The sequence below is a fragment of the Pan troglodytes genome, chromosome 11 (assembly GCF_028858775.2).
Source record: "Pan troglodytes isolate AG18354 chromosome 11, NHGRI_mPanTro3-v2.0_pri, whole genome shotgun sequence".
Classification (NCBI taxonomy): Eukaryota; Metazoa; Chordata; class Mammalia; order Primates; family Hominidae; genus Pan; species Pan troglodytes.
Window position 1 is genome coordinate 19,168,571 of NC_072409.2, and position 27,883 is coordinate 19,196,453.

The following is a 27,883-nucleotide window of genomic DNA, read 5'->3' on the forward strand; positions in this document are numbered from 1 at the left end:
AAAGGGCCGAGGCCTGGAGAATAGGTGGAGAAAAGAAATAAGGTGTAAACAAATGAGTAAGATAAATCTAGGCAGTGACACGATTGCCATAGATAAATAAAAATCAGGCAATAGGAAGATGTCTAGTTTAGCTTCGGTGGCCAAAGACTGCTTCTCTAAGCTGGTTGCCTTGAGCTTTCATGGTGCAAGGCAGCATGGTAGAGATCTTAGCGCTGTGTGTTCCCTGCAAGCTACGAAGGTATGACAGTCAACCCATCCCTGCCTCTTTGAGGGCTGAAAAAGACCACTTTGGATAGAGATCAATTAATGGAGGATGGTAGAGGGTGAAGTTGGAGAAATAAACAGAGGCCAGTCCATATCAGCTATGGTAGAGTTTCGATTTTATACAAAAACACTTTTATCTATCTATCTATCTGTCTATCTATTTATTTTTGAGATAGAGTCTCACTCTGTCGCCCAGGCTGGAGTGCAGTGGTGTGATCTTGGCTCACTGCAACCACCACCTTCCGGGTACAAGTGATTCTCTGGCCTCAGCCTACTGAGTAGCTGGGATTACAGGCATGTGCCACCACGCCCAGCTAAGTTTTGTATTTTTAGTAGAGATGGGGTTTCGCCACGTTGGCCGGGCTGGTCTTAAACTCCTAACCCCAGGTGATCCACCTGTCTCGGCCTCCCAAAATGCTGGGATTACAGGTATGAGCCACTGCACCTGACCTAACTGAAACACTTTCTTTACTCAACTTCTCTCTCGTTCATCTTTGTTCACTAGGATAGCCTTCTCAGTGTCATTGCTGGATTCTTCTCTTTTCAGTCTCTAGATATTGGTGCACCCAGAGTCTCAGTCCTTCGGCCTCTTCTCTATCTATCTATGCCTATGGTTTCATGCTCTCATCTGTTCTCCTGGTGTTATAGAATTTACCCTGACAATTCACATTTATGTTGTCAATCTAGACAAATCCTCTAAACTCCAGACCTATATCCCCAGCTATTTAATAGCCTTATTTATATTTATTTATTGAGATGGAGTTTCACTCTTGTTGCCCAGGGTAGAGTGCAATGGTGTGGTCTTGGCTCCCTGCAACCTCTGCCTCCTGGGTTCAAGCGATTCTCCTGCCTCAGCCTTCCAAGTAGCTGGGATTACAGGCACCCGCCACCGCACCTGGCTAATTTTTGTTTTTTTTTAGTAGAGATGGGGTTTCACCATGTTGGCCAGGCTGGTCTTGAACTCCTGACCTCAGGTGATCCGCCCACCTCGGGCTCCCAGAGTTCTGGGATTTCAGGCGTGAGCCACCGTGCCTGGTCTTTAATAGCCTTCTTAAATGTATCATGTCAAAGTCTGGATTCTTGGTTGCTTTTTCAAATGTGTGGCTCTACCAATGTTTCCATTTTCATTGAATGGCATCACTGTTGATCCAGATATTTGAACCCCAAGCAAGTAAGTATCCATGATTCTTCTTTTTCTTTCATATTCCACATCAGCAAGTCCTATAAACTCTCCTTAGAAACATTATATTTTATGCCATAAATGTGTACAATTATTATGTGTCAATTAAAAGAAAAGAAAATGCATTCCTGGTGTATCTACTTACTGCCCTCATCCAGGCCACTGCCTGCTTTTATCTGGATCACTGCAGTGACCGCCTAGTGGCATCTCCGCTTCTGATTTTGTCCTCCCCTGCCTTCAGGTCTTCTCTACACAGCAGCCGGAGTGATCCTTCTGAAACCCAACTCAGATTCTGGCACATTATAAAAACCTCTATAGTGGCTTTTCATCTCACTTAACACAAAATCTAAAGTCCTCCTATTCAGCCTTAAAAAAGAAAGAAATTCTTTCATTTGCAACAATATGGATGGAACCGGAGAACATTATGCTAAGTGAAATAAGCCAGGCACAGAAAGACAAATATTGCATATTTCACTTACATGTGGAAGCTAGAACAATCGAATTCATAGAAGCAGAGGGTAGAATGGTGGTTACCAGAGACTGAGGGTAGGAGAAATGAGATGATGGTCAAAAGGATGCAAAGCTTCAGTTACATCTGAGACTTAAATTTTGAGATCTGTTTCACAGTGTGGTGAAGTGAATTAATGATTGAGTACTGTACATTTTAATACTGCTAAAGAAATAAATTAAAAATGTTCTCATCACAAAAAATGAAATATTCGAGGTTTTGGGTATATTCATTAGCTTGATTTGAGCATTCCACATTGTATTAAATAATCGTAACGTCACTTTCTGTCCTACAATTTGTACCCTATAATTTGTCAATATATAATGATAACAATAAAGTCTTCATCGTGGTGTACCAGGACCTCCTTCATGTGGCCTCTGCTCCCTCTCTCTACCTCTCCAAATTGGCCTTCTTATCATTTTTCAAACATTCTACGTTCACTCACAGCATGGGACATTTTACAATTGCTCCCTCTTTGCCTGGAACAGATTGTGCCTCTAAGTCTCCCTCTGGTTGTATTTCTCCTCCTTGAGGAACCTGGGACCTCCCTCCCTTGTGACTGTCTGTCCCCTGAACTTGCTCTATTTTTTCCATAAGACTTACCATGTCTGACATTTCATTATATCTGCATTGGCATGTTTATCGTCTGGTTCTCTCACTAGAAGGTAAATTCAAAAAGAACAACAATTTGCCTGTCCTATTCACTGTCTTATCACTTGGCATTTAGAAGAGTACCATAAACACAGCTTAAAAAACACTGGTTGAAAAGAAGGGAACAACAGACACCGGGACCCACTTGAAGGAGGAGAGAGGGAGCGAGGAGGTTGAGGATTGGAAAAACTACCTGTGGGGTACTATGCTTATTACCTGGGTGGCAAAATGAGCTGTACACCAAAACCTCGTGACACGCAATTTGCCTATATGAACAAACCTGCCCATGTACGCTTGAACCTAAAATAAAAGTTAAAAAAAAAGATACTGATTGAAAGAATGAATAGGAAGTCATGGGGTCAACTGAGTTTGAGAGAGACATGGTTATTCTTTCCTCGATGATTTCAGGACTGATTTTTTGTTGTTGTTGTTTTTTTTTTGGTTGTTTGTTTTGGTAATTGAGATGGAGTCTTGCTCTGTCACCCAGGCTGGAGTGCAATGGCGTGATCTCAGCTCACTGCAACCTCTGCCTCCTGGGTTCAAGTGATTCTCTCACCTTAGCCTCCTGAGTAGCTAGGTGCCCGACACCACACCCAGCTAATTTTTTTTTTTTTTTTTGTATTTTTAGTAGAGACAAGAGTTTTGCCATGTTGACCAGGCTGGTCTTGAACTTCTGATCCCAAGTGATCCCCCAGCCTTGGCCTCCCAAAGTGCTAGGATTACAGGTATGAGCCACCATGCCTGGCCTTGAGGACTGATTATATGCAAACCCTGAGCTAGGTGTTAAGAATATTCCAAACAAGCTAACACTTTTCCATTCTCATGCAGGACACATCCTGTAGCACTGACAGAGAGAAGTAAGTGGGCAATTTTAGTTCAGGGTGATACATACTTTGAGGAAGTGCAAGGTGATATTGGTGAGTAAGATGAACCTGAGAGAGTAGGGAATGAGTTTTTCCAGTAGTGAAAACTGCATGTGGGTAAGATAACTTGGAAGTTAGAGTGTGTTTGTACATTTGGATGGAGCATAACAACAAAAGAAAAACAGGAGACAGGACAGACAGTGTCCTATTCAGTGTTTAGATATCAGGGCTGGCTGGGTGCGGTGGCTCATGCCTGTAATCCCAGCACTTTGGGAGGCCAAGGCAGGCAGATTACTAGGTCAGGAATTCAAGACCAGCCTGGCCAAGATGGTGAAATCCCATCTCTACTAAAAATACAAAAAAAATTAGCCTGGCATGGTGGCGGGTGCCTGTAATCCCATCTACGCAGGAGGCTGAGGAAGAGAATTGCTTGAACCCGGGAGGCGGAGGTTGCAGTGAGCTGAGATGGAGCCACTGCACTCCAGCCTGGGTGATGAGCGACACTCTGTCTCAAAACAAAAAAACATCAGGGCTACATTTTCAATAGTGGCTAGTTTCTGAAAGTTCATATAAATGTAAGAAAAAGGTGAATGTGGGTGATGCTAATTGTGAATAGTTTCACAGAGCAATATAAAGTGACTGGGATGAGGACAGGGCAATGAGGAAGGAGCTGGGAATTTGAACATAAGGCATCTTGAATATAAATCGAGAGAGTTTCCTATTTGTCTCATAGACAGTGGGGTTCATTGACTGCTTCCCAAAAAGGTGGAGGAGGTGGCATGAGCCAACTCACACTTTGAGAAGATAATTCTGGCTGTCATATTTAAGAAGAATTGTAAGGTTGTCAAGGTAGAAGCAGGGGGACCAGGTGGGTGGCATTTGTACTTCTGTGTGTCTTGGCGAAGAACCTTGTTTTATTTAATCCCACTAAGACTTCTTTCCTGCAGATCTCTGGTCTTACCCGACATGCTACTGATTGGAAAGGGGAAAAAATGAACGCACTAAGGTGTTAAGGATTAATTCCAAAATTCCTCACTTCTGAGGATTTAATTGCCACCTCTGCCTACGCATGAAACAGGGTGAAGTAATAAATAGAAACAGGAAGTCACTGAAGACTTAGGCAATTTGGAAACAGAGTCCTAAGGTAACTTGCCAGATTCCAGGGGCTCTGTATTGGCAGTGAAACAATCTGATTGCGGGAAGTGCCTAAGAACATGAGTTGCTTAGTGCTGGAAAGGAGAGAAGATCCATTCATAAGCCCGTTTGTATTGCCTTCATTTATTTAAGAATTGTTGGCCGGGCGCTGTGGCTCACGCCTGTAATCCCAGCACTTTGGGAGGCCGAGGCGGGCGGATCACAAGGTCAGGAGATCGAGACCATCCTGGCTAACACGGTGAAACCCCGTCTCTACTAAAAATACAAAAAAATTAGCCAGACGTGGTAGTGGGCACCTGTAGTCCCAGCTACTTGGGAGGCTGAGGCAGGAGAATGGCGTGAACCCAGGAGGCGGAGTCTGCAGTGAGCAGAGATCGCACCACTGCACTCCAGCCTGGGCGACAAAGCGAGACTCCGTCTCAAAAAAAAAAAAAAAAAAAAAGAATTGTTTACTGGGTATTTTATAAGTTCCAGGCAACGTACTTAGAGATGAGAAAAATAGATACAGTCCCTGTCCAATGGAGGTAACTGTCTAGTGGAGAGTGAGGACAATAAAATCATTGCCAGCTGGCCTGGGGGAGCCTGAGGCTGAGCTAGTTGGGAGAGTCAACTAAAGTGCCCTGTAGAAGTGACCTCCAAGCCCAGGCCCAGTACTTTGAGAAGGAGTTTATCAGGGGAGAATGGGGGAGAAGATTGTCCAAAGCAGAGGAGACCTCAGAGGCACTTCAGTCCTGAAGTTCTTGGTTTCACTCTGTAGAAGAGTCACCTGGGAGCTTGTTAAAAAGGCAGAGGCAAAGACTCTGGCCTGCTAAGTTTTGACTAAGCTCTCGTTTCTGTATTTTAACATGGATTCTCACCAAATTCTGATGCGGGTGGCTGACCTCACGTCAAAATAACACAGATGGTGTCTGTGTCTGATAGTTTTCAAATTGCGCCCCTGGCCTGAAGGGCAGGATGGTGAGGGGAGAGGCAGGGGTCTGCATTCATCGCTATCCCCTGAGAAGTTCTACTTATATGTAGTTTACTTATTTTGCAAAATATTTATTGGAATGTTATTATTTGTACTTCCTCCGGCAAAATGTACATTCTTTGTCTATAGAGTTTACTCCTGTAGTCCTAGCACCTAACATAGAGACAAAATCTTACCCCCAAAATTATTTGAAAGAATATATTAATAAATCAAATGTTTCAAGTCTAAGTAAAAGCATGAAGGCCACTAATCCACTCCAACTGTTCATTTTACAGATGAGTAAAGTGAAACTCAAAGAGGAATCATTATTTGTCTAAGGTTGTCCAGGTTGTTATGTTAGAGTAGAGGGCTGACTTATATGCCTGTGCCCACAGTCCAGTGTTGGTTCCTCCAAGTCCAAGTTCAGCTTTTTTTTTTTTTTTTTTTTTTTTGAGTCGGAGTCTCGCTCTGTCGCCCAGGCTGGAGTGCAATGGCGTGATCTCGGCTCACTGCAACCTCTGCCTCCTGGGTTCATGCAATTCTCCTGCCTCAGCCTCCTGAGGAGCTGGGATTCCACCTCCTGAGTAGCTGGGATTACACTGAGTAGCTGGGATCCACCACCATGCCCGGCAATTTATTTTTATTTATTTTTTTATTTTTAGTAGAGACAGGGCTTCACCATATTGGCCAGGCTGGTCTTGAACTCCTGACCTCACGACCCGCCCGCCTCGACCTCCCAAAGTGCTGGGATTACAGGTGTGAGCCACTGCGCCGGGCCTCAGCTTTTAAGGAGGACAAAATATTGGCAGAATCTTGCTTAAAATACAGGAAGTAAGTAAGAAATATGATGCAGTTTAAGAACAATTTATATAAATTCATAGACTTGGGTCTCATAATGGGCAGAGAGATTTTTGGGTTGAAAGCAATCCTAAACCACATGTGGCATGCACATAGTGTCATAGAGATAGTTAAACCCGGAATCTTTGAGCTTAAGTTTCTTCATCTGTAAAATGAAAATAACCACAACCAGCTCCTGGGGTGCTTGTGAGTATTCATGCAAAGTGCCTGGCCCATATATAGTTGACCAACATACATTTATGCTTAAGCATATGTACCCGGAAAATCAAACATGTCCAATATTGTAAAAGAGATATTATTTATCTCTGAGTCTACTAGGGGTTTAGGCAGTAAATACATGCAGGAGGGAGGGAGAGAGAGAGAGAGAGAGGAAGAGAAGAAGGAGGGAAAGAGAGGCGAGGAAAAGAGAAGAGAGGAGAAAGAAAGAAGAAAGAATAAACGAAGGAAGAAAGGAAAGGAAGGGAGGGAGGAAGGAAGGACGGAAGGAAAGAAGGAAGAGAGAAAGAAAGAAAAGAAAGTAGAAAAGAGTATTATTCTTCCTTTTGGAAAATACCATGTGAGCTTGCAGAAATACCATGTTGGTTGTTGGCAGTGGCCTTTTGTAGGATATTGCCATCAAATACCTTATGCTCAAGAGGAATGGTAGTCATGTGTGGAGACAGGAAAAAAGAGGAACTGAGGACAATTTGATGGAGAGAAACCATTTTTATGTGCTTTGGAAGAAAGAACAGAATTAAAATTCAGACTTTGGGAGTAGCTCTGGGATAAAACAGGAAACTGGCATTTCTCAGTGTGTTTTGGAGTACTGTCCAACGAACTCAGAGCTGGAAAAACCTAAATAGGCAATCCCTACCATAACTTATCCATCATCTTGGTGCCTATGTGAGACTAACACGTGTCTGTGGCCACAGCGATGACTAAGTTTTGACTGAAAGATGTCCAATTCACCTAGGTATCCAGAAGACAGTTGCTAATGTTCCATAAACATCTTTACTTTTCTGAAACTCATAGCATTTCCTAGTTAAGTACGGACAACAATAACACTTTCCAACCACCTGTTGGATTCTGAATCCCTCCTATAAGCATCTCTGTCAATCAGTTATGCAAACTCTGCTTCAGTATCTTCAAAAACAGGGACCCCTCTACTTCCCAGAGCAGTTTGTTCCATTCTGATCAGTTCCGACAGTCAGCAAGGACTTGCTTTATTGAGTGTAATTTTGAAAGTATTGAGAATATTTTAAATTAAATTATTTAATAATTGCTGTCAATTATTCCTAGTCATTCCAGTTTTAACCCTCAGAGCCATGTTTTCATGACATTTACAACTCATCAGATCCTACCAACTAGGAAAATTGATGATGCCTTCCTTCTTCTTATGATGCTTTGATAATCAAATCAAATATCTCTAAGAATACTTTAGACGACCCCACCCCATTGTTTTTCTATTATCATTGAGTATACTGAATCAATTACCTTGTTTAATCATCAAATTATAAATTCCACTTAAAACGTTTATTTTCTTAACTCAGATGTGACCTGGGCAGTTTTTATCAGTTTCTTCCAGTGTATATTTAAATAACGAGTGTGTTATTCAGGTTTAAAAGTTCTCCAAGAAGGCTATGTGGGTAAACATCCCTGTTTTCTAATTTGCTTCAGCCCAGTAGTTTTCAAACATTTTGGGAGCAAGAGACTACTTTTGTCAAAGCAAAACAAACAAACAAATCACTGATCTATCTATCTCTGTCAGTGGTAGTACAATATATAAATCTTTGATCATCCTTGATTATTTCCTTAAAATATATTATTTGATGTCTGGGTCAATGAGATAAAACAGGATTAGCAAACTGTCTATAAAGGGTCAGACAGTAAATATTTTAGACTTTGTGGGCCTTCTGGTCTCTGTTGCAGCTGCTCAACTCTGCCACTGTAGTGCAAGAGCACCCACAGAATATACAGCACATAAATGGAGGAGTGTGATAGTTTTCCAATAAAAATTTATTTGCAAAATGGACAGTGGGACACATTTGGTCTTTGGCCTATAGTTTGGTGCCTTGTGAGTTAATCCTTAAAGATTTTAGTGCATTTTGGTTAAGTAAAGTATGGTTTTAGATCCCTGGTTCTTGATATAGAGCCAGATATTCAGTGAATATAACTGAATGAATTAGCAGAAGAGAAAGATATTTCTTAACTAGTTTCAAACAGGGACAGGGAATATTTCTTTATAGGAAAATGACTAAGGGTCTAGCTGAGAATGTGGATTTGGGGGAGGCTCTGAGATGGCAGCATGCTCACTAATCCTAAAATATCTTAACAAGAAAGAAATTGGCAATTAAATGCAGTATTACTTGCCGGGAAAAAAGTTGTTCATTTTTCTTCTTAAACAAAGCACTGTGGCAGAGGGAACTAAGCAGAGACCTGGTGTGCGAGACCTGGATTTTAAAACCAGCTCTTGTACTGACAGCTGTGTGTCTTTGAGAGAATTATCTCCTCTTTCAGAGTCCCTGTGTTTCCATCTAAAATTTAAGTCAGTGACAAAGACACTCTTTGTGGTCCCTTGGAGCTTTCAAATTTTGTGATCTGAAAGGAAAAAATTCATATAATTGCAACGTTTAATGGGATTTATGATCATTGGAAAATAATTGCCATTCCAAACTTTTATTAATCTATATTTAGTTATGAGTCACACTTTCACAATAGATGCTTTGGAAATAAGCAAAGAGACAAATTGAGTCAACAGAATTTTCAATATTTTATTTATATGCAGTTTGTGTAATCCCTGGAGCCCATGGGCATATTAAGATCATTTAAACTATCCATTAAAAGTTATGTGTTATACAACAAACTCTCCTTTTAGAACGCCTTGCCGCAGGATACGTAGCTAACATTTATTGAGTAGCTACTACTGCCAGATTAATTGCATTCATTATGTTTAATCCTTCCAGCAATGCTGCAAGGTAAATACTAATATTCCTTTTGCACTGATAAAGAAGCTCAGAGATGCTGAGGGATTTGCAGATGTTCACTCGGCTAATGAGTGGCTTTATTGTAGGATTCAGAGCCAGACCAGGCCGACCGTAAAGTCTGTGCTCATCCCACAGTATCAGAATGTCTTTGCGAAAGGACCTGTTTTGCATCCTCTTTCCAGGTGCTCAATGAAATGAGCATTTGCTTTCCTTGATATCCTCTATTTTGTTTTTCTGTAGAGCACTGGGGAGACTCCTGGCAGGGTGAGTTGCCAGAGTCAATGACTTCCCCCATTCACATGGGGACACCAGAATGGGCAGAGGAGTAGAGAATAGGAAGAAACAAGGAAGATCCCAGACTGAGAATAACAGAACCTGAATTTCTGTCCCAGATCTGGTGCAGATTTTCCAAGTGGCCTTCACTGCTCTGGGCCTCGGTTTCCTCCACTTGTGATGGAATTCTCCCTGGATATTCTCCCTATCTTCCAGGTTGTTGGGAGAATAATGGGTGGGGTGACAGAGATTTGTAAAGGACCAAGTGCATGACAGACCCCACAAAGTCAAGAAAATGGAATAAGACAGTGGGTCAGAGTAGAGAACACGGAATCTAAGGTGAGGAACTTATTTCCTAGTCCCTCTTGCCACCAATGGTGCTGTGGCCTTAGCAAGTCCCCCTCTCTCTATGGGCCTCAGTTTTCTCATCTGTGAAATGACAGTGATGGCCGTGAGTGCCTAAAGTCCCTCTATCCTGATATTTTGGATTCTGTATGGCAAGGCAGTGAGCAGTTCCAGTGCATGGAGTGTATCTCAGGAAACACTGGGCCCTTTGGGGTAAAATAAAACAAGTGCATTCTAAGCTTCCTTTCCCACGATTAACTCTCATAGCCACCATTGTGGCCCCCTGCCCTCGATAACAGTGCTTCAGAAAGAATCCCACTTGCTTTTCTGGAAATGGCCCATTTATATAAAAGTTGGGCCATTCCAAGTGTGCTTGTTGTGTTTCTATTTTTCCCTCTCAAGTTTATGTGCAATGAGAAACACACATAGTCCCCTTCCAGTGTGCTCCCCTTAGGTTATTTACCCCCATTGCTCTGAATTCAGCCCCGTAAGAGCCTTCAGAACTGCTATGAGGCTGGCATAAGAGTAAAACTATCATTACTTAAGTGAACACCTTTGGAAAATAGACCTCTGTACACATTATAAGCAAGGAGTACTTTATTCTCTAAAGTTAAGTTGATATCTTTACTTGTAATTAAAATAATACTATTCATAATTACATTTTCAGAGATAGTTCTTTTTTTCTTCTTCTTTTTTTCTACTTTTCCTCACTTCACCCCTCTGGAGCCAAAATGCTCTGAGAGATCTGCCTGGATGTGGCTGTTTCTCGGCTGCCTTGCCAGTTGTGTTATGGGACATGAAGGCAGGCAGGGGATTTGGAGCTGACACCCTCTCGTTAAGATGCATCATTTCTGCTTCACATATGCCCTTGGGTTCACCTTTCTCTGAGCTGGCTGAGGATCGTGTGGGGAGCGAGTGGGAACAGCAGGCAAGAGAAATGCCTTCTTTCCTCTCTCAGCTCAATGATTTCATCTCACTCTTCTCCTCAGTGATTCCCCTTGTTCACCTCTGGGGATAATTTGCTGCTAACAATAACAGAAGCTGTCCCAGAGGTTTCCTCTATCACCCTGATACTCAGAAGCTTCTCTGTATCCATTTCCAAATGATTAGTTAATGCGACCAATGGGATAAGTCACCCAGGAATAAACAAATGCAAACATCCCATCACTGTAATCAATCATGCTTTCAACAAACATTTATTCGGGTTCAATGTCATTATAGTATTCCAAAATGTATTCTTGGATTAAGCCAGACCACCAGAAAGCTATATATTTAGACTGTAATATGTTTGCCCCTCATGGAGTTGCTTTGTTGTTGCTTGTGGTATGAATCGTGTATGAATAGTGCTTCATTATATGCATTAGGCTACCTTGAGCCCATCAAACTCACAGGAATATTGTTCAGAACATCTCCCACCAGCATCAACTCTATTGATCTCTTTATGAGAAACCATGGAAAATGTTTGTGTCTTATTGTAGCATTGAGGGAATCTATTTCTCAAATAACTTTGAACAACTACTCTGCTGTCTTTCTGACTGTATGGCTTTTGGCTATAATTCCCCATTTTCCTTCAGCTGCAAGGAAGCTCAGAGACACTGGCAGTTCACTTGAATCAAGTGTTCAGGACTTTATAGAATTAACTTTACAAACTTCATTTTCTATTTTAACCCAAACTTCATTTTCTATTCTCCCTTTTATTTTTCCTATTTTATGTGTATTTTACGGCCTATAAGATGTGTATGTTTTTGAAAGTAACCTCCAACTACATCTGAGATCAGATTCATGTAAGCGAACAAGTCATAAAACATGCATGAGAAGAGTAAAAGAACCCTCCACTTATTCAGAGGTCATTAGGAGCTTGATTATCTAAAAATAATGGAGGAAACACATTTATCCAGTGCTCCCTATAGACCCAAGACTGCTGGAAGCATTCCCCTTACAACTCTAAGATGCAGAAATTGTCACTGCCCCACCCGATTTTACAGATGAGGAAACTAAAATAGAACCTTTTAAGCAATAGAAAAATCATAAGTGTGTCCTATACAAATAATTGTAAAACAAATGCTAATGCCAACAGCAGCTAACAGTTGTTCATACCGTGTTGCACTGTATAAAGAAGTTGTCTAATTATTATTTCATCTAACTCTTCCAGCACAATTTGAGGAGGTGCATGCTTTTAGTCCTCATCACATATACGAAAAAATAGACTTGGAGTTTATAAACTATTGCTTCATTTCTTAAATTTAGCCTTGCTACTTTCAGCTTACTTCACAAGAATCAGATCCCACCTTTCCCTAAAGTTTTATCTACTGGAATTTTAAAAGAGCATGATTGTGTCCTTTCCCTTCTCACTCCACCATCTATCCACTATCACCCAGCTTTCCAATGTAGCTGCTCATGTAATCATAACAACAATGATGATATTGATAATAACTTTAATATTTTATTGATGCTTTCATGGTTTAATATAATCCTAAGCCTGTCCTTGTAAGGTAGCTACCATTTACATTTTACAAAGTATAAACCAATAGGTGGTAGAACCATAACTCACAGTTTTACCCCTAGAGCCTAGGTTGGAGGATACAGGGTTAAAGATGATCCAATTCAATCAGTTTATTTCACAGGTAGAGACACGGATATCCAGGAATGAATACACCGTCCCAAGAGCACAGAGCCAGTTCCAGTTTATTTCACAGGTAGAGACACGGATATCCAGGAATGAATACACCGTCCCAAGAGCACAGAGCCAGTTCTCCTTCCTGTCTCGTGCTTTTTTTTTTTTTTTTTTTTGAGCTGGAGTCTTGCTCCGTTGCCCAGGCTGGCATGCAGTGGCTCGATCCCGGCTCACTGCAGCCTCCGCCTCCCGGGTTCAAGAGATTCTCCTGCCTCAGTTTCCTGAGTAGCTGGGACTACAGGCGCATGCTGCCACGCCTGGCTAATTTTCTGTATGTGTAGTAGAGATGGGGTTTCACTGTGTTTCCCAGGCTGGTCTTGAACTCCTGAGCTCAGGCGATCTGCCCACCTTGACCTCCCAAAGTACTGGGATTACAACCGTGAGCCACTGCATCTGGCCTCTCCTTTCTGTCTCGTAATCATGTCTCCTTCTGTGCACTGTGTCATTGAGTGTACATATGTGTATTTTTTTGCACGTATGAAGGAAAGTAGAGGACTAATAAAGAGGATGAAGGAGGATTCCTATACAGGCAATACTTTGCTCTAAAAAGAAAGATTCGGACTTATAATTTTCTCTCCAGCCTCATCTTAAATCCAGCATCCCTGGCTGCAGTCTTCATCCATCCCCAGGCCCTGTCATCATCTGCCCTCCCACCTCTGGCTCCCCCAGTGGGATGGCCCTTGCTGCAGACACCCCACGACTTCCATCCAGGATCTTATTTTAATATCAGTCTAATTGGTTTGCCCACCCTGCTGGGATGCTTAATTGGGCATAAGCATATTCCACAGATCCTATGCCATTGTGAGTTCTGCCTTCTCCTCCAAGGGGAATTTGCTTGTTCTGTGCACTCAGAAGGAAAGACATATTTTATGTTGTGCTCAATTCCCTGAGAACTGACATGAAATTGTTCCCGGGCCAGCAGAGCAGTTAGACAACATGGCAAGTAAGGCTTGCTTTCTTTTATGTATTTTCTTTTACATTATTTTTTTTAAGGTGGCATGTTGCAATAGAAAGGGTATTGCACTTGAAGTCATGAGCCTTGGGCTCTGATTTAATCCTTCCTGATCGTTTGCTGTGTGATCTTGATCAAATAACTCAATCTTTTTGACATTCAATTTTCCCATCAGTGGATGGTATTAGTTGGATTTGATGACTTCTATGAATGGAGTAAGAGTGAAGCTTTTAGGACATATTTCCCATAGGCCAAATATATTTGGGCACTTGCTTTTGTAAATAAAGTTTTATTGGAGCACATCCACACTCAGTTGTATTGTCTATGACTGTTTCCCTGTACAAGGACACAGTTGAGTGGTTGCAACAGGTACCTGTGGCTGAAAAATCTAAAATATTTACTACCTGGACCTTTATAGAAAATGTTTGCCTACCCTTCCTTTATAACGTAAATCAGATTAGATAGACTCAACACCTTCTTTTGACTTTTCTTGTTACTTAGAATTTTTTAAAAAGTTTTACTAAGGCTGACAAAGCCTTTTGAGGTCTATGTTCCTCCACTTCATCTTTTGATATTATTTTTCTTCCCATATCACCCCTCTACTCATTTAGGCTGCCCTTTGATGTTCCCCAAATGTGTCAAACACATTTCCACCCCAGGACCTTTGCATTTGCTGTTATTTTTTTCCAGTAACATTATTTCACCAGGTGGCCCTATGGTCCCTCCCTCATTTCCTTCAGGTGTCTCCTCAAATGTCATGAAATCACAAAGGCCTTTTCTGATGACCTATATGAAATGACATCGCAGCCTCCTGCCCGTGATTTATTTGTCTTTATAACACTTATCTCCCCTGACACATTACATATTTGTTTCTTTGTTATCTGTCCACTGTCACCAGCATGTATGCCCCTTGAGAGCAAGACTTTCATTAATTTTGTTTACTGTGGTATCTTTAGAGCTGAAAAAATAGTAGGTGCTCAAATTTCAAATATGTAATCAACCTTTTTGTCTCTAATGTTGTTTAAATCTAGCTCTGAATAGATCTGGGTGCTATTGAGCCCTTTTACTTAAGTGTACTTTGGTAAAGAGTGTAATAATCACAGAATCCTGTGATTATTACAGTCTTTGCTCCAACATCCCTGTAACGGTTGCAGAGCCACATAAACCTGTCTTCAAAATGCTTTTAGCCTGGATTGTTGGCCAGTGAGAACAGAGTTTATAGACTGTAATCTACTATCATAGTTTGACACATAGTCATTCATCCTGTGGTCCTTGACAACCTCTCTGCCTTTAGCTCTTATCATTTATGTATTACAGGTACACACAGACACACACATCCCTTTCTTTCTAACTGTCCTATCCCCTCTCTTTCACCTCCATTTTTGCACATGGAGCTCATTGTTCTTTTTGTTCTTTACCATTTTTAAGTGTTCAATTCCATGGTAATAAATGCATTTATATGTTTTATTTTTCCCTTCGTTCCTCCCCAACTATCCTTCCCAGCCTCTGGGAACCATCATTTCACTCTCTATCTTCACGAGGTCCATTTTTCATCTCCCACAAATGAGTGGGATGTGTGATATTTGTCTTTCTGTGCTTGGACTATTTCACTTAACAAAATGGCCTCCAATTCCTTCCATCCTGCTGCAAATGACAGGATTTCATTCCCTTTTATGGCTGAATGATATTCCATTGAGTATGTATACATATTTTCTTTATCCATTCATCCATTGATTGGCACTTAGTTTGATTGCACATTTTGCGTATTGTAAATAGTGCTGTGATAAGACATGGTCCTATCTCTTTAATATGTATTTCCATTCTTTTGGGTATATGCCTAGTAGTGGCATTGCTGAATCATATGGTAGTCCTATTTTTAGTTTTTTGAGGAACCTCCATATTGTACATTATAGTTTAATACCTTCCCTAAACAACCATTTGTCCTCCTTCCCCCAGTGGACCAATTCCTTGGGATAAAAAAAACTCTGTCCGTGGTGCTGAGCAGGTAGTTAGTTCTTTAGGGTAACATCCCCAGTTACTGAGTTCTCCCCAAGTACCTGACTCTGTGCTCAGCAGGTCACATACATTTCCTCACTTAGGGCTTACATCCACCCTGTGAGGGATAAACTGGGTACCTGGCATAGGCATCTTTCTGAGTTTCTTTTCAAGGAAGCAACACAGATGGCAGGTCCTGGTCTATCGCTGGTGAACGTCAAAGACTGTGATGGCTGTTTCAAAAAAAGGAATTGAGTCATGCCTTGTAATTTGGTGGTGGGGGTGGCATCATTCTTCTGTATTGGTACTGGTTCTACTATGCTTTTATATTCTACCTCTCAATATTTACATTAAAAGAGTGATTTAAGAGTCAGGGTGCCAGTTTTCTATACTCAATTCTACCACTCATTAGCTACATGACCTTTAACAGTTACTTAACCTCTCTGTGTGAAATAAATATTAATTTTAAGGAATACGGGTGTGTTCATATGAAAAAAGCAACGCAAGACAGTAAGTTATGAATAAAAGTGATACACACACACACACACACACACGTATGACTATATATATTTTTCTATATACTGATATATGAGTATGTTTATATGCATAAATATATATAACCTCATAATTATATGTATATATAATTTTATAAATTTCTTGGATTAGCTGATAAGGAAATACTCTTTTCCTCAGAGATATTTGGCATTTCTCATTGCTGTGTATTGATCAATTACCTCACAATTCAGTGACTTAAAACAATATTATCTCACAGTTTCTGTGAGTCAGGAACCTGGACGCCCTGTCTCTGGGTTTGTTACCAGGCTGCAGTCATCTCAAGGCTAGCTTGGGAAGGGTCTGTTTCCTAGCTTAAGCCCATGGTTACTGCCAGGATTCGGTTCCTTGCAAGGCCTCATTTCCTCGGAAGCTGTTGGCCTAAGGATTCCCTTGGCTCCTTGCCATGTGGATGTCTCCATAGAGCATCTCACAGCATGGCAGCGAGTGAGAGGGAGGGAGGAAGAAAAGACGGACACAGAGACAGAGAGAGCAGGAGAGCCAATGCAAGAAACAGAGAGGGAACAGAGAGCCAGTGGGTGAGGCAGAAAAAGAGACAGAGACAGAGAAAGACATAGAGGGACTTAGAGAACCAGAGACACACAGAGAGAGAACACACACAAAATAGACATCGAAGAATTTTGTAACTGAAACGTGAAAGTGACACTCCATCACTTTCATATTCTATTAATTAGAAACAAGTCCCTGGGCCCGAGGTCATTAGGACTCAAGCCGCAAGCTGCCTGCCACACCTGTAACATTTGTCTCAGCTGGCTGTCAAGGTCTTTCCCCCATCCCCACATCCCGTCAACTACTTGTTCCATCTTGTTGCCTCCCACACCCTCTTTTTCATGCTCCCCCTATTTTATTCTGCCCTTTTCATAACGTTTTCTGTATCCCTGCTCACTGTTCCTGACTTTTCCTCCCCATGGTTAGTTTTTTTGTTGTTTTTGTGTCTATTTGTTTCTCTTTTACTTTTAGAGACAAGGTCTCACTATGTTGTCCAGGCTGGTTTTGAACTCCTGAGTTCAAGTGATCCTCCTGCCTTGGCCACCTGAGTGGCTGGGGCTACAGGCGTGCACCACCATTCTGGCTGTTTTTGTTTTTAACCACACTTCATTGATCTAAATTCCATGCAAACTTAAAAACTATAGTTCAAACATGACCTCCTCTCTGAAGCTTTCCCTAGAGGCCCGAAAAGTTCAGGTTCCTCCTCCTGTGTCCTGTAGTCCTTGATTTATAATAAACTGAAAAGTCTTCCAGACTGTGAGCTTCTTAAGGACAGGGACTGTGACATGTGCATTCCCCTTCCGTGGACATCATATGTTGCCCTTAGTAGGTGTCTTGAAGGGTTCACTGAGTGCAGTTGATTGACTTAAGTACCTGCAACAACATGCAAGGTACTCAGTGGACTTCAAATTTGAACTATGTCTTGAATTATGGACAGAGATTTCTTACTCAGACACAGACCATGATCTCTGAATCTTGGAAACATATTCTAATGTGAAAGCTTTTCTCAGACCCAGTTTTCTGTGAATCAGGGGTCAGACACCACCACTAAATTACCAGGGCACATTCCGGCCAGATACCCCCACTGTTCTGCTGCTTCTTTGCCCTGTGTCCCTTTCCTCATTCGTCTCTCCCATCCTGTGGCAGGAGAGAGAGACCTTTTCATTAAACTCTGGTTCCCATCATTTATCTCAGCTGACCTTACAGCCCTCTTGTCTAGTCTGTTTTCCTCAAGGGACCGAGAGCATGTAACTCAGGCAGGTCGGAGAGCTGGTCATTCTGGGGGAGCTGCATCTTTGGTGGGAACTGTGATTGTTACTGAGCAAAAGCAACCTTCACTCAGTCCCTCTAAGTTTTCACTTGTACTCAGTTTGTATGCTCCAAGTTTACTGTATGTGAACTTTTAATGATTTACATGTACATGTCTGGGAACTTGTGAGAAAATAAAGTTATAAAACAATAATTCACATTAAATTAGCACCTTGCAGTTTCCAAAGGTATTTTGCACTCTATGTTTCACGTAATTCCTGCATCAGCAGTAGCAAATAGATAATTGAATTTTATAGATGAAGAAATGTAGGTCTAGAGAGGGGACAAGATCACAACACATAATTTGTAAGAGGGAGAGCGAGACTTGGACTTCCAAATTTGGTGTCGTTTGGTTGTGAGATCCTCTGTTATTAGTGAAAGCAAACATGGAAATTCTCCCACATGGTCTTTGGAACATAGCTTAATTGCTTTAAAATACTAGGTGCTCAATGAATACATGTTAACATTTTGGATTAAAGTGAGCTCTGGGCTCAATATTTGATTTCTGGATTATCCTAGAACAGTCCTCAGGTTGCTTTGTGCCTTAGGTCCTGTCTACTATTATATATCCTCCTTCTCACCCTCCCTCCCTCCTTCCCTCCCTCCCTCCCTCCTTCCTTCCTTCCTTTTCTTCCTTCCTTCCTTTCTTTCTTCCTTCCTTCTTCCCTCCCTCCCTCTCTGTCTCTCTCTCCTTCCTTCCTTCCCTCCCTCCCCTTTCTCTCTCCCTCTCTCCCTTCCTTCCTTCCCTCCCTCCCTTTCTCTCTCCCTCTCTCCCTTCCTTCCTTCCCTCCCTCCCTTTCTCTCTCCCTCTCTCCCTTCCTTCCTTCCTTCTTCCCTCCCTCCCTCCCTCTCTCTCTCCTTCCTTCCTTCCTTCCCTTTCTCTCTCCCTTCGTTCCATCCCTCCCTCTCTCCCTCCCTTCCTTCCTTCCTCCCTCCTTCCCTCCCTCCCTCCTTCCCTTCCCTCCCTCCCTCCCTTTCTTCCTTCCTTCCTTCCTTCCTTCCTTTCCTTCCTTCCTTCCTTTCTTCCTTTCTTCCTTCCATTTGTTTATTTCTCTGTCTGTCATTATCATGAATCCTGCCATGTAACAGGCACTGAGCTATATACAGGGCTGGGTTAGGGAGTGCCTAAGAAGATTCTATTCTTTTTTTTTTTTTTTTTTTTTTTTTGAGACGGAGTCTCGCTGTCACCCAGGTTGGAGTGCAGTGGCCCGATCTCGGCTCACTGCAGGCTCCGCCTCCCGGGTTCACGCCATTCTCCTGCCTCAGCCTTTTGAGTAGCTGGGACTACAGGTGCCCGCCACCTCGCCCGGCTAATTTTTTGTATTTTTAGTAGAGATGGGGTTTCACCGTGTTAGCCAGGATGGTCTCGATCTCCTGACCTCATGATCCGCCCACCTCGGCCTCCCAAAGTGCTGGGATTACAGGCGTGAGCCACCGCGCCCAGCCAGAAGATTCTATTCTTGTGGTGTCATTTACAGTCTAGCAAGAGAGATGGACAGACAACTAGAAGACAATGGAGGACTTGGTCCTGTGACAGGTATCAGAAATGGATAATAATCCCCTGGCACAGGGCTAGTGTGATCATTATAAGAACTTAGACATGATATTCTTGGGGACTATAAAATACCATGAAAATTTTCATCAGTACATTATCATCATCCATATTATCATCAGATTATTATTTGTATTACTCTTTCTTTTTCCTCAGTCCCTCTACCCAACCCCTAATAAAAGTAACTCCTGATATTTGTCTCCCTGGTGCTCTGTAAACAACTTGAGGACAATGATATTGTTTATCTAGTTCAATATTCCTGTGATGAGAATAGTACTCAATAAATATTTGTTGGTTGCAGATGATTGGAAGCTCCAGATCAAAGCATCACTTGACACATATTAAAATTGTAGGCACTTTCCCACTTAAGGAGAGATGCCTGGATGGATGGTTGGGTGGACTTTGGCTTAAGGGTAGTGGTGGTAAGTTGAGAAGTGTTGCTCATTTCTCCTGCCCAGGGAGTTTGCCCGTTGGAAGGTGAGGAACACAGCCATCGAGAGGAGAGATCTGGTCCGCCATCCAGTGCCCCTCATGCCGGAGTTTCAAAGGAGCATCCGCCTGCTTGGCAGGAGACCCACCACTCAGCAGTTCATCGATACCATCATCAAAAAGTACGGCACCCACCTGCTCATCTCAGCCACATTGGGAGGTAGGTCAGCAGCCACTGGGCCAGAGCCTTCTCATGACTTTGGGTTTGGGATGGGAAGGGAGAGTGGGATGTCTTAACAGCAAAGCCTTCTTAGCTTCTCTGCCATTCTACATCACACAAAAGCATTTATAGCCAGGTAAGCCAAATTGTCTTGGCCGTTGTGATCATATCCGAGGAGGTGATTCAGTTCTATGGGACAGTCTAATTTGAGAGTTTACTCAATTTTCTGAAAATATGGCTTAACCTTGGAATTGGCTCCATTTGTTAGAAATGCCTAATCTGATCATTTTCTCAGTTCCTTTGGTCTAATCTGGGAAAATAATTAAATTTCAGATATTGTTTAGGGAATATGCTTTGTTTATTTAAGTCTACTTTAGAGACTGATAAATCGAGGTTATCATTTTACAAACAGGCTATCATTTGTAACTCCTGTGGGCTTAGAGTAGGTTAATGGGAAAGCAGATTAATTGTTCCACCCTGCTCAGCCTTACCCATCCCTCCCCATCAGGGCCAGTCAGTTTTTGAGTGATCAAGGGTAAGAGGGCTGGATAAAGGAGAGGAAATAAATGCAAAGACAATGAATGGAAAATAGTGCAGACTAGTGCCTTTAGATGCTTGTGGATCTTGCCTGAATGCATCATTTAATATTACGAGCAATCCCTTAGGCACCAGTTTTGCCACAGTGACTGGATTCACTGAACTTTGAGGAAGCCCCTTTAGTGATAGAGCGCTGTGCCACATACTCACAAAGTCGCCGGCTGCATTTAGGTATGGCCCATGCCCACTAGGAGAGATTGGCATATTGATACAGGCAGGGTGGACAGAGGTGTAATTATAACAGGGGATCTTCTCCTTCAGAGACATGTTGAGCACTACCAACTGGAGTGGTCAGTACAGACTTCCTGGAGGAAGTGACAGTTTTGTTCACCAGGAGCTGGTTAAGTAAAGGGAGGTGGCAGAGCTTTCTAGGCTCAGCATACAATGTAGGAAGACCCGATTCATAATGTGGGGAATGTGGTGGAGAGATTGGTTAGGCAAATTTACTCATTCCTACAATAATATTATCCACTACTTAACAGTTATTTGCTATATAGCAGACATTGTACATTGTCTTTAGCCCTCAAAACTGCACGTCATATTACCTCCATTTTATAAATAAGGAAGCTGAGACCCAGAAGAAGTACAGGTAGTAAGTAATAAAGCTAAGATTTTAAGTGAGTGTTTTCCATGCACAAAGCCTGCATTCTGTTTTTGATCCAATGTCAGTCATCTCTCTTTTTTTTTTTTTTTTTTTTTTTTTTTTTGAGACGGAGTCTCGCTCTGTCGCCCAGGCTGGAGTGCAGTAGTGGCGCGATCTCGGCTCACTGCAAGCTCCGCCTCCCGGGTTCACGCCATTCTCCTGCCTCAGCCTGCCGAGCAGCTGGGACTACAGGCGCCCACCACCATGCCCGGCTAATTTTTTGTATTTTTTTTTAGTACAGACGGGGTTTCACCATGTTGACAGGATGGTCTTGATCTCCTGACCTCGTGATCCGCCCGTCTTGGCCTCCCAGAGTGCTGGGATTACAGGTGTGAGCCACCGTGCCCGGCTGTCAGTCATCTCTTTAACCAACTCACTTCCCCACCAACCCAATACCCGCTCCACCAACCAACCAACCAGCATGTGTTAGCTGTCTGTTGCCAGTTAGATATTAAGTTAAGTAGGACTTTGAATATTAAATCATTAGTGTAAATTCTATTCTGTTGTAAAGTGAAAATGAATTCATTTCTACATTAAGTGTAGCATTAACCTAAACTCTTTGGTTATCCCCTCCTCCATTTCACTTGGGGGTAAAAAAGGCATTGAGACCAATTCAATTCTTCCATTAAAAGCTGTGCTCTTGTCTGAGTTCCTGGAAATCCCAAGTAACCAAGACCTTTCTTCCTCAATGAAATATATTTTTAATTTCTCTAAGGCAAGGTGGTGAATTATTCACAGAGCCTTGTTCCTTTCCTATTTTTACAACACAACATTTTAAAATATGCAAAGCTTTGGATTGAGATCTGGTGTTGGACAGCAGGCCCTAAATGTTCCCTCAGCCCTCAGTGTGGAGGAGTAGAGAGAAGGAAGGCAAAGAGATTTATTGTTGATTGAACACTATGTGCCATAAATGATGCAAAGCTCTTCTTACATCATCACTTCATTCATTCACTTATGGAAAACATGTTTTTTAAGAGCCTCCTCTGCAGTATGAGAGAAGGGAGGTGGGAAGTTGTACGGAATGAAAGAGCAGGCTCTAGAGTTTGATCACCTGGCTTCTAGTCCTGCCTCCGGCTGTTCACCAGCTTAGTGTCACTGTATTAGTCAGGGTTCTCTACAGTGACGGAACTAATAGGATAGATGTATATATAGAGGGGATTTTATTCAGGAATATTGACTCACACGATCACAAGGTCCCATAATAGGTCATCTGCAAGCTGAGGAGCAAGGAAGCAAGTCCGAGTCCCAAAGCTGAAGAACCTGGAGTCCGATGTTCAAGGAGAGGAAACATCCAGCAGGGGAAAAAGATGTAGCCTGGAAGGCTAAGCCAGTCTAGTCTTTTCACATTCTGCCTGCTTTCGTTCTAGCCACGGTGGCAGCTGATTAGATTGTACCCACACAGATGATGGGTGGGTCTGCCTTTCCCAGTCCACTGACTCAAATGTTAATCTCCTTTGGCAACACCCTCACAGACACACCCAGGAACAATACTTTGCATCCTTCAATCCAATGAAGTTGACACTCAGTATTAACCATCACAGTCACCTTGGCAAGTAACTCAATCCTCTAAGCCTCAGTTTCCTCTTTCCTAAATAGTTACAATAGTAGTCCTTCATGCATATTGCAAAAATTAAATAAAATCATCTATTGAAAGTGCTTAGCACACTGTCTGACACTTAACAAATTGTTGCTATGTTACTATTCTTGTTCTTACTATTATTGTTGTTACTTAATGGGGCTAAGAAACTTGGGAATCCAGATTAAGACCCAATTCTGCTACTCACTAGATGAGTGGGAGACACTGAGAAACTCACTTTTCTGTCTGAATATAAATTTCTTTATCTATAAAGAAGGAGGTGCAAATAATTTTATTCACTGTAATTTTTTTCTAAGACCACTGTGTTCATTGAGAAAAAATGCTTTGATAAACTCTTTGACATGTCAGGTAAGTTCACAAGGGGATAATCAAATACTAAAAGATGCTTCTTAACCTGTCACCTATGAGACAAATAAATGTGTTTGTTTCACTCTTTAGGAAGAGGAAAGAGGAAGGGAAGGCTATGGGAATGGAGAAGCAGAGGTGATGGGAGGGCCAACAAATAAGAGATTTCCATGGGATCTCCAGATTTTTGGTGAAATCTATTAAACTAATAAAATACATCATGTGAATACTCTTATGAAGGGGGGTGAAGGGAAAAACACACAAGAAAACAGGCAGAGAAATTTTCCTTAGTCCCCCTGATGACCATATCTTGGGGCTGCAGGAACCACCTTGGAGACTGGGTGCCTGTGTGACACGTGTGGTTAAGCTTGGATGTATGACTATGCGTGCATGGAAGTACATCTGTGTAAACAGATGTGCACAAATGCCTACCTGTATAGACAGATGTTCACAAAGCCTATTCCTGCTTAGATATGAGTTAATTTATACATGAGCATGTATTCATGCACATTGCACACACGTGTACACATCACTCACATATATATGGTTGCAACATATATATGTGTGTCTGTGTGTATGTGAGCTTGCACATGCATATGAGCGTGTGTATTGCGTGGATGTCTTTTTATACATGAGGGCTCATCTTTTTTGTTTATTTGTATATTCATTATTTCCCTCCCTGCATTTTGGGAGAAGTCCCCTTGACTACGAGGAAGGCTGAGAATAAAATCCCAGGGGCTCAGAAGGAAAGGAAGAGTTATGTCCCAGAGGGCTAAAGTCCAGACACCTCATCTCCTATCTGGGAGCACAATCTCCTATTGACTCAAAAAGTAATAGGATCAGCTTCCACTCTTCCTCATTCCCTTTGAAAGTCCCCTTTTCTTCACCTCTGAAACAAGGTGCTGCAGTGAGGTGAAGTCTCCTGGAGAACAGAAAGACTCAGAAAAGGCCTTTGTGGGGCGAAGAGGCAATTTGCAGGAATGCCCAAGGGGGAAAGCAATTCTAAACAGAACATTCTCTTAATAAACAAGAAATTAAGCCTTAATAATGCAGCAAGAAGCCCATTAACCCCTCTTGATCTAAAGGTTTGCTTCTGCCAGTTCTCAGTCCAGAGGGAACCGGGCTTGTTTCACCTTCTCCTTCACAGGCCCCTAAGAGAGCCTGAGCTGACACATGGAACATTTATTTCCTCTGCCTCATGGCTCAAACTCTTAGCATATTCACTTGTTTAACTTTCACCTTTCCACTCAGCTGTCTGTTCATCTATATACCCATCCACTCATCTATCTATCTATCTACTTATCCATCAACTGATAACTGAACATCTATTCTTCATCAGACCCTAGGATAAGCATTGGAACATTAGAATGGTGAATTGGATGGAGTCCTTGTTCCCCTGCTTCACTTCCCATGGCCCCCGGAACTCAAAGTCTAATTGGATATAGCATCAGTTTTAAGCCAAATCTATTCAGGTTGCTGTGGGGGCCAAAGGATAGACAATCATGTATTACTACATAATAGTAAAGCTTCTAGGGAAACTGCAAACGCAAGTGCTTTACCATGAACTCAACTCAAGCCTTGGCCTGTAAAACCTGAGAGTTATTAATCTAGTTCAGGTAAGGAGTGAAGGACTAAGGGAAGGCACCCCAGAAGTGATGTCTTAGGTGATACCTGAAGGATGACTATAAGTTAGCCGGGAGAAAAACAGAAAAATAGAAGTCCTAACGACGAGGGAAAATGGGGCACATTTGTACAGGGTAGAGCAAACACAGAGAGCAGCAAAAGTTATAGCTGGAGTGCCCAGATCATCCAGGCCTTGTGGTTCACATTATCTACAGGATGCAGGTGCCCACCCTTTCTCTGGTCTGCGTTGCATTCTGTGCACTCCCCTACCTTGGCTATTCACCTGGTATATTAAAATGATCTCCTATGACTCTGTATCCCTAGACCAGCACTAGCCAATAGATATATGATGTCACCCCAAGTGTGAGTCACATAAGCTCCTTTTAAATTTTCTTGCAGCTACACTGAAAAAGACAAAAAGGAGAAATCAATTGAGAAAAAAAGGACAAATCAATTGAACAAACATTTTTACACTGTTGGTGGGAACGTAAATTAGTTCAACCATTGTAGAAGAGAGTGTGGTGATTCCTCAAAGATCTAGAACCAGAAATACCATTTGTCCCAGCAATCCCGTTACTGAGTGTGTATCAAAAGGAATATAAATCATTCTATTACAAAGATACATGCACACATATGTTCATTGCAGCACTATTCACAATAGCAAAGACATAGAATCAACTCACATGCCCATCAATGATAGACTGGATAAAGAAAATTTGGTACATATACACCATGGAATACTATGCAGCCCGAAAAAAGAATGAGATCATATCCTTTGCAGGGACATGTATGGAGCTGGAAGCCATTATCCTCACCAAACTAAGGCAGGAACAGAGAACCAAACACCACATGTTCTCACTTAGAGCTGAACAATGAGAACACATGGACACAGGGAGGGCAACAACACACACTGGGTCCTGTCAGAGGGGTAGGATGGGGGAGCATTAGGAAAAATAGCTAATGCATGCTGGGTTTAATACTTAGGTGATGGGTTTATAGGTGCAGCAAACCACCATGGCACACGTTTGTTTACCTATGTAACAAAACTGCACATCCTGCACATGTACCCCAGAACTTAAAAAAAAAAGTTTGCACCAGTTTGTGATAATGTAGCTTCAGGTTTTCAACTGTTTACCAATTAAAGCATCTTAGAATGAAAAAAAAAAAAAAAAGAAAAAAGAAACATGCCCTTGTTCACAAAGTTGATAGAGAGTAGAGGCAGCTCCCTGGAGCTTCCTTTCTGGAGTTCTGGAGAAACAGTTCTTTACCCAAATTAAAAGTCATCATAGTTTAGCAGTGTTACTGATCTATGTGTGCATGTCTAAGAAAAACTTCATAGAAGAAAATGTATAAATTTTTATATTTGCATCTACATTTATTTAAACATGTCTATCATTCATCCATTTGCTTCCATCCAAATATCTCTTTCTAGCTATCCACCGTTCATTTATCTATTAAGAAAAGATCAGGGGGAGGGGAAAGAGAAAAAGGAAAGGAGAAAGAAATGAAGGGGAGATGGGAGAGTAGAGGAAAAGGAGGAACTGCATGATAATGAGGAGACAAAGGAGGAGGAGAAAAGAATGAGAAGAGAATGTCTATGCCACATTTGCCATTGTATAGAAGAGACTGAACTTTCTTGGAAGAGGGGAAGAGGGTTTTGTTATAAGATGATGCTGGTGAGAAGCATGAAGTCAATTATTAGGGGCTGGACTTTGTTGTTGGGGGTTTTTTAATGATCCTTGTCCTAATGAAGCCTGGTGTTTACAGCCACCTCTAGACAGTTTATTTTCATTGTGCCTTTGATTTTTAGAGGCAAAAGGAAACGTGGGCCACATTGGTTGGAGATTTAAGGCTGTTTTCAGCATCCAGGTCCCATACCTGTCCTCTCACATGAAAGCTCGACAAACCTTCTTATCTACTTTTCTTTCCCATCCAGGGGAGGAGGCTTTGACCATGTATATGGACAAAAGTCGCCTCGACAGGAAGTCAGGGAATGCCACTCAAAGTGTTGAAGCTCTGCACCAGCTCGCATCATCCTACTTTGTTGACCGTGATGGTACCATGAGGAGGCTTCATGAGATCCAGATATCAACTGGAGCAATCAAGGTACAGCTCCGGGGTGGATTTGGGCGACAGGTTCTCAATACAACAGCACTGCAATGCAGGCATTCTGAGAGTGGATGGACAGATGTAATTTCTAGGTTCATAACCATGTAGCTCGTGATGCCCTCTGCCAGCTGCTTTGACTGATATTGTCACATACCTTGTAATTAATATCAATGTGCACTGTCATTCCAGTGGCCATATATACTGATTTGCTAGAGTATCCTGGCTGTAGTCATGGCATAACTATCAACAGTTCTCTCATTCAGTCTTCTGTATGGAGATTATCAGATCCCCTTTCTAGAGAAGAAACAGAGACTATGAAGAGGTAAATGATTTTCCCGAGGTCTCAGAGATAGCAGCGATTAGATTACTGATGCCTAGCTCAGTAATATTTTAAACATCTATGTTTTTTATTCTTTCCTCCCCACTCACCATTTTAAAGATGGGAAAACTGAGGCTAAAGGTTTAAAGCCTTTTTCTGAGGGTTATACAATTAGAGAATAACTTAACAGGGACTAGAACTCTGCTCTCAAGACCAGCAGTCAGCAAAAGTTTTCTGTACAAGACCAAACAATAATTATTTTAGGCATGGTGGGCTGTATGGCCTGTGTTGCTATTACTCAACTCTGCTGTTGTAGCATAAAAGCAGCCATAGATGATATAAAAACAAATGGGCATGGCTGTATTCCAATATGACTATATTTACCAAAACAGGCACTCTGTGGTTTGCTGATCTAGGCTCGCCTACACCAGCACCGTCCAGTAGTACCT

The 27,883-nt window shown here is 42.0% G+C and overlaps 1 protein-coding gene across 1 annotated transcript in view; it reads left to right on the forward strand.

Moving 5' to 3' along the window:
• BRINP1 (BMP/retinoic acid inducible neural specific 1) overlaps window positions 1–27,883 on the forward strand; it is a 203,421-nt gene that overhangs the window by 100,862 nt on the left and 74,676 nt on the right. Inside the window, exons 3-4 of the mRNA XM_520219.7 lie at window positions 20,011–20,201; window positions 26,943–27,112. Of these exons, the coding sequence (XP_520219.2) occupies window positions 20,011–20,201; window positions 26,943–27,112 (361 nt within the window). The remainder of the gene's footprint in view (window positions 1–20,010; window positions 20,202–26,942; window positions 27,113–27,883) is intronic.